The sequence below is a fragment of the Oncorhynchus kisutch genome, linkage group LG20 (assembly GCF_002021735.2).
Source record: "Oncorhynchus kisutch isolate 150728-3 linkage group LG20, Okis_V2, whole genome shotgun sequence".
NCBI classification, from domain to species: Eukaryota; Metazoa; Chordata; class Actinopteri; order Salmoniformes; family Salmonidae; genus Oncorhynchus; species Oncorhynchus kisutch.
In genome coordinates this window covers 1,503,660-1,524,343 of record NC_034193.2, presented here as the reverse complement: position 1 = coordinate 1,524,343, position 20,684 = coordinate 1,503,660, and the positions used below count along the sequence as shown (strand labels likewise).

Sequence of the window (20,684 nt, the reverse complement as noted above, 5' to 3'; positions counted from 1 at the left end):
ACACACACTTAAGCAACACACACTTAAGCAACACACACACTTAAGCAACACACACACTTAAGCAACACACACTTAAGCAACACACACACTTAAGCAACACACACTTAAGCAACACACACTTAAGCAACACACACACTTAAGCAACACACACACTTAAGCAACACACACTTAAGCAACACACACTTAAGCAACACACACACTTAAGCAACACACACACTTAAGCAACACACACTTAAGCAACACACACTTAAGCAACACACACCTTAAGCAACAACATAACTTAAGCAAACACACACTTTAAGCAACACACACCTTAAGCAACACACACTTAAGCAACAACACACTTAAGCAACACACACCTTAAGCAACACACACTTTAAGCAACCACAACACTTAAGGCAAACACACCTAAGCAACACACACTTAAGCAACCACACCACTTAAGCAACACACACTTAAGCAACCACACAACTTAAGCAACACCACACTTAAGCAACACACACACTTAACCAACACCACCACTTAAGCCAACACCACACACTTAAGCAACACACACCACTTAAGCCAACACACAACTTAAGCAACAACACACTTAAGCAACACACACACTTAAGCAACACACCACTTAAGCAACAACACACAACTTAAGCAACACACACACTTAAGCAACACACACTTAAGCAACCACCACACTTAAGCAAACACACACACTTAAGCAACACACACATTAAGCAACACACACACTTAAGCAACACACACACTTAAGCAACCACATCCCACACTTAAGCAACACACACACTTAAGCAACACCACACTTAAGCAACACACACTTAAGCAACACACACACTTAAGCAACACACACACTTAAGCAACACCACACTTAAGCAACACACACACTTAAGCAACACACACTTAAGCAACACACACTTAAGCAACCAACACACACTTAAGCAACACACACACTTAAGCAACACACACACTTAAGCAACACACACACTTAAGCAACACACACACTTAAGCAACACACACACTTAGCAACACACACTTAAGCAACACAACACTTAAGCAACACACACTTAAGCAACACACACTTAAGCAACACACACACTTAAGCAACACACACACTTAAGCAACACACACTTAAGCAACACACACACTTAAGCAACACACACTTAAGCAACACCACACTTAAGCAACACACACTTAAGCAACACACACACTTAAGCAACACAACACACTTAAGCAACACACACCACTAGCAACACCACTTAAGCAACACACACACTTAAGCAACACACACTTAAGCAACACACACTTAAGCAACACACACTTAAGCAACACACACACTAAGCAACACACACACTTAAGCAACACACACACTTAAGCAAACACACACTTAAGCAACACACACTTAAGCAACACACCACTTAAGCAACACACACACTTAAGCAACACACCACACTTAAGCAACACACACCTTAGCAACACACACACTTAAGCAACACACACTTAAGCAAACACACACACTTAAGCAACACACACTTAAGCAACACACACACTTAAGCAACACACACACTTAAGCAACACACACTTAAGCACAAAAAACGGAGCAGAAAATCAGGCTGGATAGAATTCAGGAATCCATAGAATCAAACCACTTCTGGGAGAATTGGAATAAATTAAAACCTCATCAGGAGGAACTGGCTATGTGGAGAAAACACCTTGCAACCCTCTACAGCAAAATAAATCATATTTTAGAAAGACACCACAAAAAATCTAAGTAAACTTCAATGCATTTGTCTCTAAACAGACTGTACATGGTGGCAGACTATCTGACCACTGTGACTGATAGAAAACTGAGGAAAACATTGACTAGGTACAGACTCAGTGAGCACAGTCTGGCTATAGAGACCGGTCGTCACAGACAAACCTGGCTGCCCAGAGAGGACAGTATGGCTATAGAGACCGGTCGTCACAGACAAACCTGGCTGCCCAGAGAGGACAGTATGGCTATAGAGACCGGTCGTCACAGACAAACCTGGCTGCCCAGAGAGGACAGTATGGCTATAGAGACCGGTCGTCACAGACAAACCTAGCTGCCCAGAGAGGACAGTATGGCTATAGAGACCAGTCGTCACAGACAAACCTGGCTGCCCAGAGAGGACAGTATGGCTATAGAGACCGGTCGTCACAGACAAACCTGGCTGCCCAGAGAGGACAGTATGGCTATAGAGACCGGTCGTCACAGACAAACCTGGCTGCCCAGAGAGGACAGTCTGGCTATAGAGACCGGTCGTCACAGACAAACCTGGCTGCCCAGAGAGGACAGTCTGGCTATAGAGACCGGTCGTCACAGACAAACCTGGCTGCCCAGAGAAGACAGTCTGGCTCTAGAGACTGGTCGTCACAGACAAACCGTGGCTGCTAAGAGAGGACAGTGGGGCTATAGAGACCGGTAGTCACAGACAAACCTGGCTGCCCAGAGAGGACAGTCTGGCTATAGAGACCGGTCGTCACAGACAAACCTGGCTGCCCAGAGAGGACAGTCTGGCTATAGAGACCGGTCGTCACAGACAAACCTGGCTGCCCAGAGAGGACAGTCTGGCTATAGAGACCGGTCGTCACAGACAAACCTGGCTGCCCAGAGAGGACAGTCTGGCTGCCCAGAGAGGACAGTCTGGCTATAGAGACCGGTCGTCACAGACAAACCTGGCTGCCCAGAGAGGACAGTCTGTGCTCACTCTGCTCCAGGGGAGAGGTAGAGACAGAGTTGCATTTCCTATTACACTGTGACAAATACTCAGACCTAAGAGAATATTTCTTTCCCAAAATTATAATTCAATACAAAGAATTTGAAACTATAAAAGTATAAAATATAAATATTTATTGGGTGAAAAGCCAACATGTGTCCTCCTGCCACAACCTGAGGGACAGCCAGTGAAAAGCCAACATGTGTCCTCCTGCCACAACCTGAGGGACAGCCAGTGAAAAGCCAACATGTGTCCTCCTGCCACAACCTGAGGGACAGCCAGTGAAAAGCCAACATGTGTCCTCCTGCCACAACCTGAGGGACAGCCAGTGAAAAGCCAACATGTGTCCTCCTGCCACAACCTGAGGGACAGCCAGTGAAAAGCCAACATGTGTCCTCCTGCCACAACCTGAGGGACAGCCAGTGAAAAGCCAACATGTGTCCTCCTGCCACAACCTGAGGGACAGCCAGTGAAAAGCCAACATGTGTCCTCCTGCCACAACCTGAGGGACAGCCAGTGAAAAGCCAACATGTGTCCTCCTGCCACAACCTGAGGGACAGCCAGTGAAAAGCCAACATGTGTCCTCCTGCCACAACCTGAGGGACAGCCAGTGAAAAGCCAACATGTGTCCTCCTGCCACAACCTGAGGGACAGCCAGTGAAAAGCCAACATGTGTCCTCCTGCCACAACCTGAGGGACAGCCAGTGAAAAGCCAACATGTGTCCTCCTGCCACAACCTGAGGGACAGCCAGTGAAAGCCAACATGTGTCCTCCTGCCACAACCTGAGGGACAGCCAGTGAAAAGCCAACATGTGTCCTCCTGCCACAACCTGAGGGACAGCCAGTGAAAAGCCAACATGTGTCCTCCTGCCACAACCTGAGGGACAGCCAGTGAAAAGCCAACATGTGTCCTCCTGCCACAACCTGAGGGACAGCCAGTGAAAAGCCAACATGTGTCCTCCTGCCACAACCTGAGGGACAGCCAGTGAAAAGCCAACATGTGTCCTCCTGCCACAACCTGAGGGACAGCCAGTGAAAAGCCAACATGTGTCCTCCTGCCACAACCTGAGGGACAGCCAGTGAAAAGCCAACATGTGTCCTCCTGCCACAACCTGAGGGACAGCCAGTGAAAAGCCAACATGTGTCCTCCTGCCACAACCTGAGGGACAGCCAGTGAAAAGCCAACATGTGTCCTCCTGCCACAACCTGAGGGACAGCCAGTGAAAAGCCAACATGTGTCCTCCTGCCACAACCTGAGGGACAGCCAGTGAAAAGCCAACATGTGTCCTCCTGCCACAACCTGAGGGACAGCCAGTGAAAAGCCAACATGTGTCCTCCTGCCACAACCTGAGGGACAGCCAGTGAAAAGCCAACATGTGTCCTCCTGCCACAACCTGAGGGACAGCCAGTGAAAAGCCAACATGTGTCCTCCTGCCACAACCTGAGGGACAGCCAGTGAAAAGCCAACATGTGTCCTCCTGCCACAACCTGAGGGACAGCCAGTGAAAAGCCAACATGTGTCCTCCTGCCACAACCTGAGGGACAGCCAGTGAAAAGCCAACATGTGTCCTCCTGCCACAACCTGAGGGACAGCCAGTGAAAAGCCAACATGTGTCCTCCTGCCACAACCTGAGGGACAGCCAGTGAAAAGCCAACATGTGTCCTCCTGCCACAACCTGAGGGACAGCCAGTGAAAAGCCAACATGTGTCCTCCTGCCACAACCTGAGGGACAGCCAGTGAAAAGCCAACATGTGTCCTCCTGCCACTGCCCAACCTGAGGGACAGCCAGTGAAAAGCCAACATGTGTCCTCCTGCCACAACCTGAGGGACAGCCAGTGAAAAGCCAACATGTGTCCTCCTGCCACAACCTGAGGGACAGCCAGTGAAAAGCCAACATGTGTCCTCCTGCCACAACCTGAGGGACAGCCAGTGAAAAGCCAACATGTGTCCTCCTGCCACAACCTGAGGGACAGCCAGTGAAAAGCCAACATGTGTCCTCCTGCCACAACCTGAGGGACAGCCAGTGAAAAGCCAACATGTGTCCTCCTGCCACAACCTGAGGGACAGCCAGTGAAAAGCCAACATGTGTCCTCCTGCCACAACCTGAGGGACAGCCAGTGAAAAGCCAACATGTGTCCTCCTGCCACAACCTGAGGGACAGCCAGTGAAAAGCCAACATGTGTCCTCCTGCCACAACCTGAGGGACAGCCAGTGAAAAGCCAACATGTGTCCTCCTGCCACACCTGAGGGACAGCCAGTGAAAAGCCAACATGTGTCCTCCTGCCACAACCTGAGGGACAGCCAGTGAAAAGCCAACATGTGTCCTCCTGCCACAACCTGAGGGACAGCCAGTGAAAAGCCAACATGTGTCCTCCTGCCACAACCTGAGGGACAGCCAGTGAAAAGCCAACATGTGTCCTCCTGCCACAACCTGAGGGACAGCCAGTGAAAAGCCAACATGTGTCCTCCTGCCACAACCTGAGGGACAGCCAGTGAAAAGCCAACCGGATGTGTCCTCCTGCCACAACCTGAGGGACAGCCAGTGAAAAGCCAACATGTGTCCTCCTGCCACAACCTGAGGGACAGCCAGTGAAAAGTGCAAAGTAATGTCGATAATATTTCCCATCTTGTTTTGTTTGTCTTTCATACCAGGTCATGTGTCTTCTCAGTCATGTTGACACTGGTCTACTACCAGGTCATGTGTCTTCTCAGTCATGTTGACACTGGTCTACTACCAGGTCATGTGTCTTCTCAGTCATGTTGACACTGGTCTACTACCAGGTCATGTGTCTTCTCAGTCATGCTGACACTGGTCTACTACCAGGTCATGTGTCTTCTCAGTCATGTTGACACTGGTCTACTACCAGGTCATGTGTCTTCTCAGTCATGTTGACACTGGTCCACTACCAGGTCATGTGTCTTCTCAGTCATGTTGACACTGGTCTACTACCAGGTCATGTGTCTTCTCAGTCATGTTGACACTGGTCTACTACCAGGTCATGTGTCTTCTCAGTCATGTTGATACTGGTCTACTACCAGTCATGTGTCTTCTCAGTCATGTTGACACTGGTCCACTACCAGGTCATGTGTCTTCTCAGTCATGTTGACACTGGTCTACTACCAGGTCATGTGTCTTCTCAGTCATGTTGACACTGGTCTACTACCAGGTCATGTGTCTTCTCAGTCATGTTGATACTGGTCTACTACCAGGTCATGTGTCTTCTCAGTCATGTTGACACTGGTCCACTACCAGGTCATGTGTCTTCTCAGTCATGTTGACACTGGTCCACTACCATTGCTTTAATGTATTGTTGTTCTCATTAATATTGTTGTTGTTGTTGTTGTTAATGGTAATCCCATGTCCACTACTACAATTATATATAAATATATACATAATTGTTCTATAGGTATACTTTCACAATGTAAGTAATAATTAACTTGCCATATCAGTAAATTGAGCTGAAACAGAGAGCGAGACAGACAGACAGAGAGCGAGACAGACAGACAGAGAGCGAGACAGACAGACAGAGAGCGAGACAGACAGACAGAGAGCGAGACAGACAGACAGAGAGCGAGACAGACAGACAGAGAGCGAGACAGACAGACAGAGAGCGAGACAGGACAGACAGAGAGCGAGACAGACAGAGCGAGACAGACAGAGAGGAGACAGACAGAGAGCGAGACAGACAGAGAGCGAGACAGACAGAGAGCGAGACAGACAGAGAGCGAGACAGACAGAGAGCGAGACAGACAGAGAGCGAGACAGACAGAGAGCGAGACAGACAGAGAGCGAGACAGACAGAGAGCGAGACAGACAGAGAGCGAGACAGACAGAGAGCGAGACAGACAGAGAGCGAGACAAACAGAGAGCGAGACAGACAGAGAGCGAGACAGACAGAGAGCGAGACAGACAGAGAGCGAGACAGACAGAGAGCGAGACAGACAGAGAGCGAGACAGACAGAGAGCGAGACAGACAGAGAGCGAGACAGACAGAGAGCGAGACAGACAGAGAGCGAGACAGACAGAGAGCGAGACAGCGTATGCACTGTGGGGGTCTAGGGGATAATGGTAGGTCAGTGGGTGTTGATGTGGAGGCGGACGGATGGAAGGATGGAGAGAGGACGATGGCTGGAGGGTAGATGGTGACTGAGGGTGTTGCCATGGAGACCCACGGTACTGTACTCAATGTGGTGCTGGTAAAGAGAGAGAGACAGAGAGAAGCGAGAGAGCGAAAGAAAGGGGGATAAGAGACAGAAAAGGGAGAGGAAGAAAAGGGAGAGAGGGGAGGAGAGAGGGAGAAAAGGGAGAGAGAGAGAGAGGGAGAAGAGAGAAAAGGGAGAGAGAGAGAGAGAGAGAGAGAGAGAGAGAGAGAGAGAGAGAGAGAGAGAAGAGAGAAGAGAGAAGAGAGAAGAGAGAGAGAGAGAGAGAGAGAGAGAGAGAGAGAGAGAGAGAGAGAGAGAGAGAGAGAGAGAGAGAGAGAGAGAGAGAGAGAGAGAGAGAGAGAGAGAGAGAGAGAGAGAGAAGAGAGAAGAGAGAAGAGAAGAGAGAAGAGAGAAGAGAGAAGAGAGAAGAGAGAGAGAGAGAGAGAGAGAGAGAGAGAGAGAGAGAGAGAGAGAGAGAGAGAGAGAGAGAGAGAGAGAGAGAGAGAGAGAGAGAGAGAGAGAGAGAGAGAGAGAGAGAGAGAGAGAGAGAGAGAGAGAAGAGAGAGAGAGAGAGAGAGAGAGAGAGAGAGAGAGAGAGAGAGAGAGAGAGAGAGAGAGAGAGAGAGAGAGAGAGAGAGAGAGAGAGAGAGAGAAGAGAGAAAAGGGAGGGAGAGAGAGAGAGGGTAATGGCCCTTACTGAAGAGCTCAGTGACTTTCAACGTGGTGCCGTCTTTCCAACAAGTATTTTAATCCAATGTCTGCCCTGCTAGAGCTGCCCCGGTCAACTGTAAGTGCTGTTATTGTGAAGTGGAAACATCTAGGAGCAACAACGGCTCAGCCGTGAAGTGGTAGGCCACACAAGCTCACAGAACGGGACCGCTGAGTACTGAAGCGTGTAAAAATCATCTTTCCTCAGTTGCAACAGTTCCACACTTAGTTCCTGTGAAGGGAAATCTTAACGCTACAGCATTCGATGACATTCTAGATGATTCTGTGCTTCCAACTTTGTGGCAACAGTTTGGGGAAGGCCCTTCTCTGCTTCAGCATAACAACGCCGTCGTGCACATAGCGAGGTCCATACAGAAATGGTTTATCGAGATCGATGTGGAAGAACTTGACTGGCCTGCACAGAGCCCTGACCTCAACACCATAGAACACATTTGGGATGAATTGGAAAGCCGACTACGAGCCAGGCCTAATCGCTCAACATCAGTGGATGGCCTCACTAATGAGCCTAAGTCCCCACAGCAATGTTCCTACATCTAGTGGAAAGCCTTCCCAGAAGAGAGGAGGCTGTTATAGCAGCAATGTTCCTACATCTAGTGGAAAGCCTTCCCAGAAGAGAGGAGGCTGTTATAGCAGCAATGTTCCTACATCTAGTGGAAAGCCTTCCCAGAAGAGTGGAGGCTGTTATAGCAGCAATGTTCCAACATCTAGTGGAAAGCCTTCCCAGAAGAGTGGGGGCTGTTATAGCAGCAATGTTCCTACATCTAGTGGAAAGCCTTCCCAGAAGAGTGGGGGCTGTTATAGCAGCAATGTTCCTACATCTGGTGGAAAGCCTTCCCAGAAGAGTGGAGGCTGTTATAGCAGCAATGTTCCTACATCTAGTGGAAAGCCTTCCCAGAAGAGTGGAGGCTGTTATAGCAGCAATGTTCCTACATCTATTGGAAAGCCTTCCCAGAAGAGTGGAGGCTATTATTGCAACAAAGGGGGGACCAACTCCATATTAATGATTTTGGACTGAGATGTTTGAGGAGCAGGTGTCCACATACTTTTGGTTATGCAGTGTGTATATATATTGAGAGACAGACAGAGACAGAGACAGAGACAGAGACAGACAGACAGACAGACAGACAGACAGAAAGACAAGACACAGACAGACACAGACAGAGACACAGACAGACAGAGACACAGACAGACAGACAGACAGACAGACAGACAGACAGACAGACAGACAGACAGACTTGTACTACTCACAGTTGTAGTATTGAAGCGGTTAATATAGGCCGTGATGACTCCACACCTACTGCCGGTGAACAGCTGACAGCCATCAGACACCCAGGCACACGCTGTTACCTAGAGAGAGAGAATGATAAACACAGTAGTCTTCAAACACTAGGTGATGTACTAAAGAAAAGTACAAGGGAGTTGTGGAGTCTCCCATTGCCCTGTCATTAACAGCCTCAAGGAGTTGTGGAGTCTCATTGCCCTGTCATTAACAGCCTCAAGGAGTTGTGGAGTCTCCCATTGCCCTGCCATTAACAGCCTAAAGGAGTTGTGGAGTCTCCCATTGCCCTGTCATTAACAGCCTCAAGGAGTTGTGGAGTCTCCCATTGCCCTGTCATTAACAGCCTCAAGGAGTTGTGGAGTCTCCCATTGCCCTGTTATTAACAGCCTCAAGGAGTTGTGGAGTCTCCCATTGCCCTGTCATTAACAGCCTCAAGGAGTTGTGGAGTCTCCCATTGCCCTGCCATTAACAGCCTCAAGGAGTTGTGGAGTCTCCCATTGCCCTGTCATTAACAGCATCAAGGAGTTGTGGAGTCTCCCATTGCCCTGTCATTAACAGCCTCAAGGAGTTGTGGAGTCTCCCATTGCCCTGTCATTAACAGCCTCAAGGAGTTGTGGAGTCTCCCATTGCCCTGTCATTAACAGCCTCAATGACTTGTGGAGTCTCCAATTGCCCTATCATTAACAGCCTCAAGGAGTTGTGGAGTCTCCCATTGCCCTGCCATTAACAGCCTCAAGGAGTTGTGGAGTCTCCCATTGCCCTGTCATTAACAGCCTCAAGGAGTTGTGGAGTCTCCCATTGCCCTGTCATTAACAGCCTCAAGGAGTTGTGGAGTCTCCCATTGCCCTGTCATTAACAGCCTCAAGGACTTGTGGAGTCTCCCATTGCCCTGTCATTAACAGCCTCAAGGAGTTGTGGAGTCTCCCATTGCCCTGTCATTAACAGCCTCAAGGAGTTGTGGAGTCTCCCATTGCCCTATCATTAACAGCCTCAAGGAGTTGTGGAGTCTCCCATTGCCCTGCCATTAACAGCCTCAAGGAGTTGGAGTCTCCCATTGCCCTGTCATTAACAGCCTCAAGGAGTTGTGGAGTCTCCCATTGCCCTGTCATTAACAGCCTCAAGGAGTTGTGGAGTCTCCTATCTGGGTCACGGATCATGGTCTTAATCTTCAGTCAGCTATATAAATATACATTGAGGGTTTAGTGATATTAAATGTACAGTAGTTTACCTGGTGGAGTGGAGAGCACTGTATGAAGTGATATTAAAGGTACAGTAGTTTACCTGGTGGAGTGGAGAGCACTGTATGAAGTGATATTAAAGGTACAGTAGTTTACCTGGTGGAGCGGAGAGCACTGTATGAAGTTGATGGGCGGTTCACTCTGTTTGCTCTTCAGCCTCAGCATGTTGTCAGCATAGCCCCAACTCAAGATGGCAGACCACTGGATATCTGTACTGTGCATGCTCCTCACACCTAGAGACACAGAGGAGAGGGTCAGTGCTCCTCACACCTAGAGACACAGAGGAGAGGGTCAGTGCTCCTCACACCTAGAGACACGGAGGAGAGGGTCAGTGCTCCTCACACCTAGAGACACAGAGGAGAGGGTCAGTGCTCCTCAACACCTAGAGACACAGAGGAGAGGGTCAGTGCTCCTCAACACCTAGAGACACAGAGGAGAGGGTCAGTGCTCCTCAACACCTAGAGACACAGAGGAGAGGGTCAGTGATCCTCAACACCTAGAGACACAGAGGGTCAGTCTTTAGAGCAGATTAGATTACAATTGCCACAACATCAAAAGACGTGTTACTGTATATATTTATGTCAGGAAAGACCCTTTTTATTTAGTCTGGTTTACTGTTCCAAATAAAACAAATTTTTTTCTTCTCTCATATAAATTAAAAATCAGGTCGCTAGGTGTAGGCAAGGCCATAACCAAATAGGTCAACTGGGATATGACTAAAGAGTTTAAATCAGGGTGATTTTTTACACAAACAGACAGTTATTTTCCTTTTCTTATCTATTTTTGTTAATTGTATTTGAGTGAGATAATTTCTTTTTTAGGATTTGTATACCGAGTATGTCCACATCCCCGTCAAACCATTTATTTGGTAAACTACACGGTAATGTAAAAGTTGAATTTTTTAGTGATCCAATACGTAATATAGTACACTGATCATAATTTGTTTTTTATCCAGAGGTTAGAAAAATTATCTAGATCCTCTATGAGGCCGTTGAGAGATTCTAATTGTGTTTTTAAAAGAAAACATGAATCAATGTACAACGACACCTTAGTTTTTAAACCCTGGGTTTCTAATCCCTTGATATTATTGTAGGATCTAATTTTAACAGCTAAAATTTCGATTGCAATAATAAATAGGTATGCCGATAGTGGACAACCTTGTTTTACTCCTCTAGACTGTTTAATACTTTGATAAGTAGCCATTATTTCACATTTTACACCTGTTGGTTGCTACACTTAACTTCAACCCATTTTCTAAGAGATTCACCAAAATGTTTATATTCCAGGCATTTATATATAAACTCCAGTCGTACTTTATCAAAAGCCTTTTCAAAGTCAGCTATGAATACCGGGCCTGGTTTCCCAAATTTTCCATAGTATTCTATTGTTTCCAGTACTTGTCTTATATTATCTCTAAATGTATCGTCCATGTAAAGAACCTGTCTGATTAGGATGAATAATATCGGTCAACACCTTTTTAATTCTATGCGTGAAGCATGTTGCTAGAATTTTTGATTCACAACACTGAAGTATAACGGGCCTTCCAAATTATTTTAAATAGATCTTTACCACCTGGGTCCTGTTTCAGTAATAATTCAATCAAACCTTTTCGTTGAGTATCTGATAATCTACCATTTTTATAAGAGTGGTTAAAACATACTAATAACAGACCTCTGAGTACATGAAAAAAAAAACTATACACCTCCACTGGTATGCCATCCAGGCCTGGAGTTTAGTATACTACCACTGGTCTGCCATCCAGGCCTGGAGTTTAGTATACTACCACTGGTCTGCCATCCAGGCCTGGAGTTTAGTATACTACCACTGGTCTGCCATCCAGGCCTGGAGTTTAGTATACTACCACTGGTCTGCCATCCAGGCCTGGAGTTTAGTATACTACCACTGGTCTGCCATCCAGGCCTGGAGTTTAGTATACTACCACTGGTCTGCCATCCAGGCCTGGAGTTTAGTATACTACCACTGGTCTGCCATCCAGGCCTGGAGTTTAGTATACTACCACTGGTCTGCCATCCAGGCCTGGAGTTTAGTATACTACCACTGGTCTGCCATCCAGGCCTGGAGTTTAGTATACTACCACTGGTCTGCCATCCAGGCCTGGAGTTTAGTATACTACCACTGGTCTGCCATCCAGGCCTGGAGTTTAGTATACTACCACTGGTCTGCCATCCAGGCCTGGAGTTTAGTATACTACCACTGGTCTGCCATCCAGGCCTGGAGTTTAGTATACTACCACTGGTGCTGCCATCCAGGCCTGGAGTTTAGTATACTACCACTGGTCTGCCATCCAGGCCTGGAGTTTAGTATACTACCACTGGTCTGCCATCCAGGCCTGGAGTTTAGTATACTACCACTGGTCTGCCATCCAGGCCTGGAGTTTAGTATACTACCACTGGTCTGCCATCCAGGCCTGGAGTTTAGTATACTACCACTGGTCTGCCATCCAGGCCTGGAGTTTAGTATACTACCACTGGTCTGCCATCCAGGCCTGGAGTTTAGTATACTACCACTGGTCTGCCATCCAGGCCTGGAGTTTAGTATACTACCACTGGTCTGCCATCCAGGCCTGGAGTTTAGTATACTACCACTGGTCTGCCATCCAGGCCTGGAGTTTAGTATACTACCACTGGTCTGCCATCCAGGCCTGGAGTTTAGTATACTACCACTGGTGTGCCATCCAGGCCTGGAGTTTAGTATACTACCACTGGTCTGCCATCCAGGCCTGGAGTTTAGTATACTACCACTGGTCTGCCATCCAGGCCTGGAGTTTAGTATACTACCACTGGTCTGCCATCCAGGCCTGGAGTTTAGTATACTACCACTGGTCTGCCATCCAGGCCTGGAGTTTAGTATACTACCACTGGTCTGCCATCCAGGCCTGGAGTTTAGTATACTACCACTGGTCTGCCATCCAGGCCTGGAGTTTAGTATACTACCACTGGTCTGCCATCCAGGCCTGGAGTTTAGTATACTACCACTGGTCTGCCATCCAGGCCTGGAGTTTAGTATACTACCACTGGTCTGCCATCCAGGCCTGGAGTTTAGTATACTACCACTGGTCTGCCATCCAGGCCTGGAGTTTAGTATACTACCACTGGTCTGCCATCCAGGCCTGGAGTTTAGTATACTACCACTGGTCTGCCATCCAGGCCTGGAGTTTAGTATACTACCACTGGTCTGCCATCCAATCCAGGCCTGGAGTTTAGTATACTACCACTGGTCTGCCATCCAGGCCTGGAGTTTAGTATACTACCACTGGTCTGCCATCCAGGCCTGGAGTTTAGTATACTACCACTGGTCTGCCATCCAGGCCTGGAGTTTAGTATACTACCACTGGTCTGCCATCCAGGCCTGGAGTTTAGTATACTACCACTGGTCTGCCATCCAGGCCTGGAGTTTAGTATACTACCACTGGTCTGCCATCCAGGCCTGGAGTTTCCCCAGACTTGAAGGCTTTAATTGCATATAGAAGTTCCTCCTCTGTAATTAGGCCTTCACATGAGTCTTTCTGTACATTTTTATTAATAGAAACAATGAAGTTTGGTTAGCGGAGATGACAAAACGAATGCTTAAAGTCCTTTGCTTCGTCTTTCAAAATGGTTTGGTGAATTATGGGTGACTCCATTTGCAAAACGTTTGAGTAAATTATTTTTGGTAGCATTTCTATGCTGAAGATTAGAAAACGAATTGGTGCATTTCTCCCCATATTCCATCCTGTTTGCTTTATTGGATCTTTCTTGAATCAGTTCCTCCATTTCTTGTTGTTTTTCCTCTAACTTATTCTGTTATTCTTATTCTTCTGAACTAAATATTTTTTGTTTTATAGATGAGTACTGAATTTCATGGCCTCTGAAGGCACATTTAAAAGTGTCCCATACAATAAGGGGATTATAAATGATTCTGTCCTGGTTAAAAACAAGTTGTCATCCAGTAGGCTTTGATGACATTTCCAATATCCTCGCCTTCGCAAAAATTCTGTCAGAGTAATGTATAGACCAATGATTCAATGCTGTTTGTTTGTGAATGTAGGGCGGACAACTGGCTAATTGTATTCCCAATATCAGGCTGGTAATATTGGGCTGCAGGAGCTTGTGTTCCCCATCAGCTAGGCATTATTTGGCATGTTTGAGTTTAGGGGGTGTGTCACAATATATATCAATTGAACTACTTTGGCAGTGAAATATTTTTACACAACCATCAAATTCATAACTGGAAAATATTTGTGATGGGAAAACACATGCTTGTGTTTGGTCCTACCTCGGGTAGGTGTATCTCAATACTGTCGAGTCCTTGTTCCCAGTATAATATACTGTGTCACCTTGTTCCTAATATAATATACTGTGTCACCCTGTTCCTAGTATAATATAATGTACTGTGTCACCTTGTTCCTAGTATAATATACTGTGTCACCTTGTTCCTAGTATAATATACTGTACTGTGTCACCTTGTTCCTAGTATAATATAATGTACTGTGTCACCTTGTTCCTAATATAATATACTGTGTCACCTTGTTCCTAGTATAATATACTGTACTGTGTCACCTTGTTCCTAGTATAATATACTGTGTCACCTTGTTCCTAGTATAATATACTGTGTCACCTTGTTCCTAGTATAATACTGTGTCACCTTGTTCCTAGTATAATATACTGTGTCACCTTGTTCCCAGTATAATATACTGTGTCACCTTGTTCCCAGTATAATATACTGTGTCACCTTGTTCCCAGTATAATATACTGTGTCACCTTGTTCCCAGTATAATATACTGTACTGTGTCACCTTGTTCCTAGTATAATATACTATATATATATACTGTACTGTGTCACCTTGTTCCTAGTATAATATACTGTAATGTGTCACCTTGTTCCTAGTATAATATACTATATATACACTGTACTGTGTCACCTTGTTCCCAGTATAATATACTGTGTCACCTTGTTCCTAGTATAATATAATGTGTCACCTTGTTCCTAATATAATATACTGTGTCACCTTGTTCCCAGTATAATATACTGTGTCACCTTGTTCCCAGTATAATATACTGTGTCACCTTGTTCCCAGTATAATATACTGTACTGTGTCACCTTGTTCCTAATATAATATAATGTGTCACCTTGTTCCTAGTATAATATAATGTGTCACCTTGTTCCCAGTATAATATACTGTACTGTGTCACCTTGTTCCTAGTATAATATACTATATATATACTGTACTGTGTCACCTTGTTCCTAGTATAATATACTGTAATGTGTCACCTTGTTCCTAGTATAATATACTATATATACACTGTACTGTGTCACCTTGTTCCCAGTATAATATACTGTGTCACCTTGTTCCTAGTATAATATAATGTGTCACCTTGTTCCTAATATAATATACTGTACTGTGTCACCTTGTTCCCAGTATAATATACTGTGTCACCTTGTTCCTAATATAATATACTGTGTCACCTTGTTCCTAGTATAATATACTGTAATGTGTCACCTTGTTCCCAGTATAATATACTGTGTCACCTTATTCCTAATATAATATCCTGTGTCACCTTGTTCCTAGTATAATATACTGTACTGTGTCACCTTGTTCCCAGTATAATATACTGTGTCACCTTATTCCTAATATAATATCCTGTGTCACCTTGTTCCTAGTATAATATACTGTACTGTGTCACCTTGTTCCTAGTATAATATACTGTGTCACCTTGTTCCTAGTATAATATAATGTGTCACCTTGTTCCTAATATAATATACTGTACTGTGTCACCTTGTTCCCAGTATAATATACTGTGTCACCTTGTTCCTAATATAATATCCTGTGTCACCTTGTTCCTAGTATAATATACTGTACTGTGTCACCTTGTTCCCAGTATAATATACTGTGTCACCTTATTCCTAATATAATATCCTGTGTCACCTTGTTCCTAGTATAATATACTGTACTGTGTCACCTTGTTCCTAGTATAATATACTGTGTCACCTTGTTCCTAGTATAATATAATGTGTCACCTTGTTCCTAATATAATATACTGTACTGTGTCACCTTGTTCCCAGTATAATATACTGTGTCACCTTGTTCCTAATATAATATACTGTGTCACCTTGTTCCTAGTATAATATACTGTAATGTGTCACCTTGTTCCCAGTATAATATACTGTGTCACCTTATTCCTAATATAATATCCTGTGTCACCTTGTTCCTAGTATAATATACTGTACTGTGTCACCTTGTTCCCAGTATAATATACTGTGTCACCTTATTCCTAATATAATATCCTGTGTCACCTTGTTCCTAGTATAATATACTGTACTGTGTCACCTTGTTCCTAGTATAATATACTGTGTCACCTTGTTCCTAGTATAATATACTGTGTCACCTTGTTCCTAATATAATATACTGTGTCACCTTGTTCCTAGTATAATATACTGTACTGTGTCACCTTGTTCCTAGTATAATATACTGTACTGTGTCACCTTGTTCCTAGTATAATATACTGTGTCACCTTGTTCCTAGTATAATATACTGTGTCACCTTGTTCCTAGTATAATATACTGTGTCACCTTGTTCCTAGTATAATATACTGTGTCACCTTGTTCCTAGTATAATATACTGTGTCACCTTGTTCCTAGTATAATATACTGTGTCACCTTGTTCCTAGTATAATATACTGTACTGTGTCACCTTGTTCCTAGTATAATATACTGTACTGTGTCACCTTGTTCCTAGTATAATATACTGTGTCACCTTGTTCCTAGTATAATATACTGTGTCACCTTGTTCCTAATATAATATACTGTGTCACCTTGTTCCTAATATAATATACTGTGTCACCTTGTTCCTAGTATAATATACTGTACTGTGTCACCTTGTTCCTAGTATAATATAATGTGTCACCTTGTTCCCAGTATAATATAATGTGTCACCTTGATCCTAGTATAATATACTGTGTCACCTTGTTCCTAGTATAATATACTGTGTCACCTTGTTCCTAGTATAATATACTGTGTCACATTGTTCCTAGTATAATATACTGTGTCACCTTGTTCCTAGTATAATATACTGTGTCACCTTGTTCCTAGTATAATATACTGTACTGTGTCACCTTGTTCCTAGTATAATATACTGTGTCACCTTGTTCCTAATATAATATACTGTACTGTGTCACCTTGTTCCTAGTATAATATACTGTACTGTGTCACCTTGTTCCTAATATAATATAATGTGTCACCTTGTTCCTAATATAATATACTGTGTCACCTTGTTCCTAGTATAATATACTGTAATGTGTCACCTTGTTCCTAGTATAATATACTGTACTGTGTCACCTTGTTCCTAGTATAATATAATGTGTCACCTTGTTCCCAGTATAATATACTGTGTCACCTTGTTCCTAGTATAATATACTGTGTCACCTTGTTCCTAGTATAATATACTGTGTCACCTTGTTCCTAGTATAATATAATGGGTCACCTTGTTCCTAGTATAATATACTGGGTCACCTTGTTCCCAGTATAATATACTGTGTCACCTTGTTCCTAATATAATATACTGTGTCACCTTGTTCCTAGTATAATATACTGTACTGTGTCACCTTGTTCCTAGTATAATATACTGCGTCACCTTGTTCCTTATATAATATACTGTGTCACCTTGTTCCTAGTATAATATAATGGGTCACCTTGTTCCTAGTATAATATACTGGGTCACCTTGTTCCTAGTATAATACACTGTGTCACCTTGTTCCCAGTATAATATACTGTGTCACCTTGTTCCTAATATAATATACTGTGTCACCTTGTTCCTAGTATAATATAATATACTGTGTCACCTTGTTCCTAGTATAATATACTGTACTGTGTCACCTTGTTCCTAGTATAATATACTGCGTCACCTTGTTCCTAATATAATATACTGTGTCACCTTGTTCCTAGTATAATATAATATACTGTGTCACCTTGTTCCTAGTATAATATACTGTACTGTGTCACCTTGTTCCTAGTATAATATAATGGGTCACCTTGTTCCTAGTATAATATAATGGGTCACCTTGTTCCTAATATAATATACTGTGTCACCTTGTTCCTAATATAATATACTGTGTCACCTTGTTCCTAATATAATATACTGTGTCACCTTGTTCCTAGTATAATATACCGTAATGTGTCACCTTGTTCCTAGTATAATATACTGTACTGTGTCACCTTGTTCCTAGTATAATATAATGGGTCCCCTTGTTCCTAGTATAATATACTGTGTCACCTTGTTCCTAGTATAATATACTGTATCACCTTGTTCCTAGTATAATATACTGTGTCACCTTGTTCCTAGTATAATATACTGTGTCACCTTGTTCCTAGTATAATATACTGTGTCACCTTGTTCCTAGTATAATATACTGTGTCACCTTGTTCCTAGTATAATATACTGTGTCACCTTGTTCCTAGTATAATATACTGTGTCACCTTGTTCCTAGTATAATATACTGTGTCACCTTGTTCCTAGTATAATATAATGGGTCACCTTGTTCCTAGTATAATATACTGTGTCACCTTGTTCCTAGTATAATATAATGTGTCACCTGGTCCCTAGTATAATATAATGTGTCACCTTATTCCTAATATAATGTGTCACCTTGTTCCTAGTATAATATAATGTGTCACCTGGTTCCTAATATAATGTGTCACCTTGTTCCTAGTATATTTGTCACCTTGTTCCTTGCTGTAGATCATCATGAGACAGAAGTTGCGTGACAGTCCACAGATGGCTCTGGTAGGGAGAGCCAGTAGAGACCCAAACCTCTCTCCATGGGGCTGGCTAAAACACACTGCAGGGTCTGGAGAGCTGGGGGAGCCCACATACTCACCCCACTTCAGGCCCTTGATCCAGGACAGGGGACTCTGGGGAGGGGGAGGGAAGAGAGAGAGAGACAGAGACAGACAGAGACAGATAGAGAGAGAGAGAGAGAGAGAGAGAGAGAGAGAGAGAGAGAGAGAGAGAGAGAGAGAGAGGACGATTATTCAACAGCACTGCATAGCCCACCCAGATTCATATCATTTCACTTTAATTAAATCGTCATGTAGTAAAGTCCACTTAGCAACAACTGTTTCAGGGAGACTACCCTACACGTCTCCATTTATTAAACAGAACAAACCTTTAATTAACATTTATCTAGGCAAGTCAGTTAAGAACAAATTCTTATTTACAATGACGGCCTAGGAACAGTGGGTTAACTGCCTTGTTCAGGGGAACAGTGGATTAACTGCCTTGTTCAGGGGAACAGTGGGTTAACTGCCTTGTTCAGGGGAACAGTGGGTTAACTGCCTTGTTCAGGGGAACAGTGGGTTAACTGCCTTGTTCAGGGGAACAGTGGGTTAACTGGCTTGTTCAGGGGAACAGTGGGTTAACTGCCTTGTTCAGGGGAACAGTGGGTTAACTGCCTTGTTCAGGGGAACAGTGGGTTAACTGCCTTGTTCAGGGGAACAGTGGGTTAACTGCCTTGTTCAGGGGAACAGTGGGTTAACTGCCTTGTTCAGGGGAACAGTGGGTTAACTGGCTTGTTCAGGGGAACAGTGGGTTAACTGCCTTGTTCAGGGGAACAGTGGGTTAACTGCCTTGTTCAGGGGAACAGTGGGTTAACTGGCTTGTTCAGGGGAACAGTGGGTTAACTGCCTGTTCAGGGGCAGAACGACATATTTGTACCTTGTCAGCTCAGGGATTTGAACTTGCAACCTTTCGGTTACTAGTCCAACGCTCTAGCCACTAGGCTACCTGCCGTCCCTACTCTCTAACCACTTGGCTACCTGCCACCTCTACACTCTAACCACTAGGCTACCTGCCGCCCCTGCACTCTAACCACTAGGCTACCTGCCGCCCCAACACTCTAACCACTTGGCTACCTGCCACCTCTACACTCTAACCACTTGGCTACCTGCCGCCCCTGCACTCTAACCACTAGGCTACCTGCCGCCCCTGCACTCTAACCACTAGGCTACCTGCCGCCCCTACACTCTAACCACTAGGCTACCTGCCGCCCCAACACTCTAACCACTAGGCTACCTGCCGCCCCAACACTCTAACCACTAGGCTACCTGCCGCCCCAACACTCTAACCACTAGGCTACCTGCCGCCCCAACACTCTAACCACTAGGCTACCTGCCGCCCCAACACTCTAACCACTAGGCTACCTGCCGCCCCAACACTCTAACCACTAGGCTACCTGCCGCCCCAACACTCTAACCACTAGGCTACCTGCCGCCCCAACACTCTAACCACTTGGCTACCTGCCGCCCCTGCACTCTAACTACTAGGCTACCTGCCGCCCCTACACTCTAACCACTAGGCTACCTGCCGCCCCAACACTCTAACCACTAGGCTACCTGCCGCCCCAACACTCTAACCACTAGGCTACCTGCCACCCCTACGCTCTAACCACTAGGCTACCTGCCACCCCTACACTCTAACCACTAGGCTACCTGCCGCCCCCAACACTCTAACCACTAGGCTACCTGCCGCCCCAACAGTCTAACCACTAGGCT

At 45.0% G+C, this 20,684-nt stretch overlaps 1 protein-coding gene across 1 annotated transcript in view; it reads right to left on the bottom strand.

Annotated features, from left to right (window-relative positions):
- lyst (lysosomal trafficking regulator) overlaps positions 1–20,684 on the bottom strand; it is a 256,589-nt gene that overhangs the window by 13,167 nt on the left and 222,738 nt on the right. Inside the window, 3 exon segments of the mRNA XM_031799602.1 lie at positions 8,872–8,970; positions 10,237–10,373; positions 18,857–19,046. Of these exon segments, the coding sequence (XP_031655462.1) occupies positions 8,872–8,970; positions 10,237–10,373; positions 18,857–19,046 (426 nt within the window).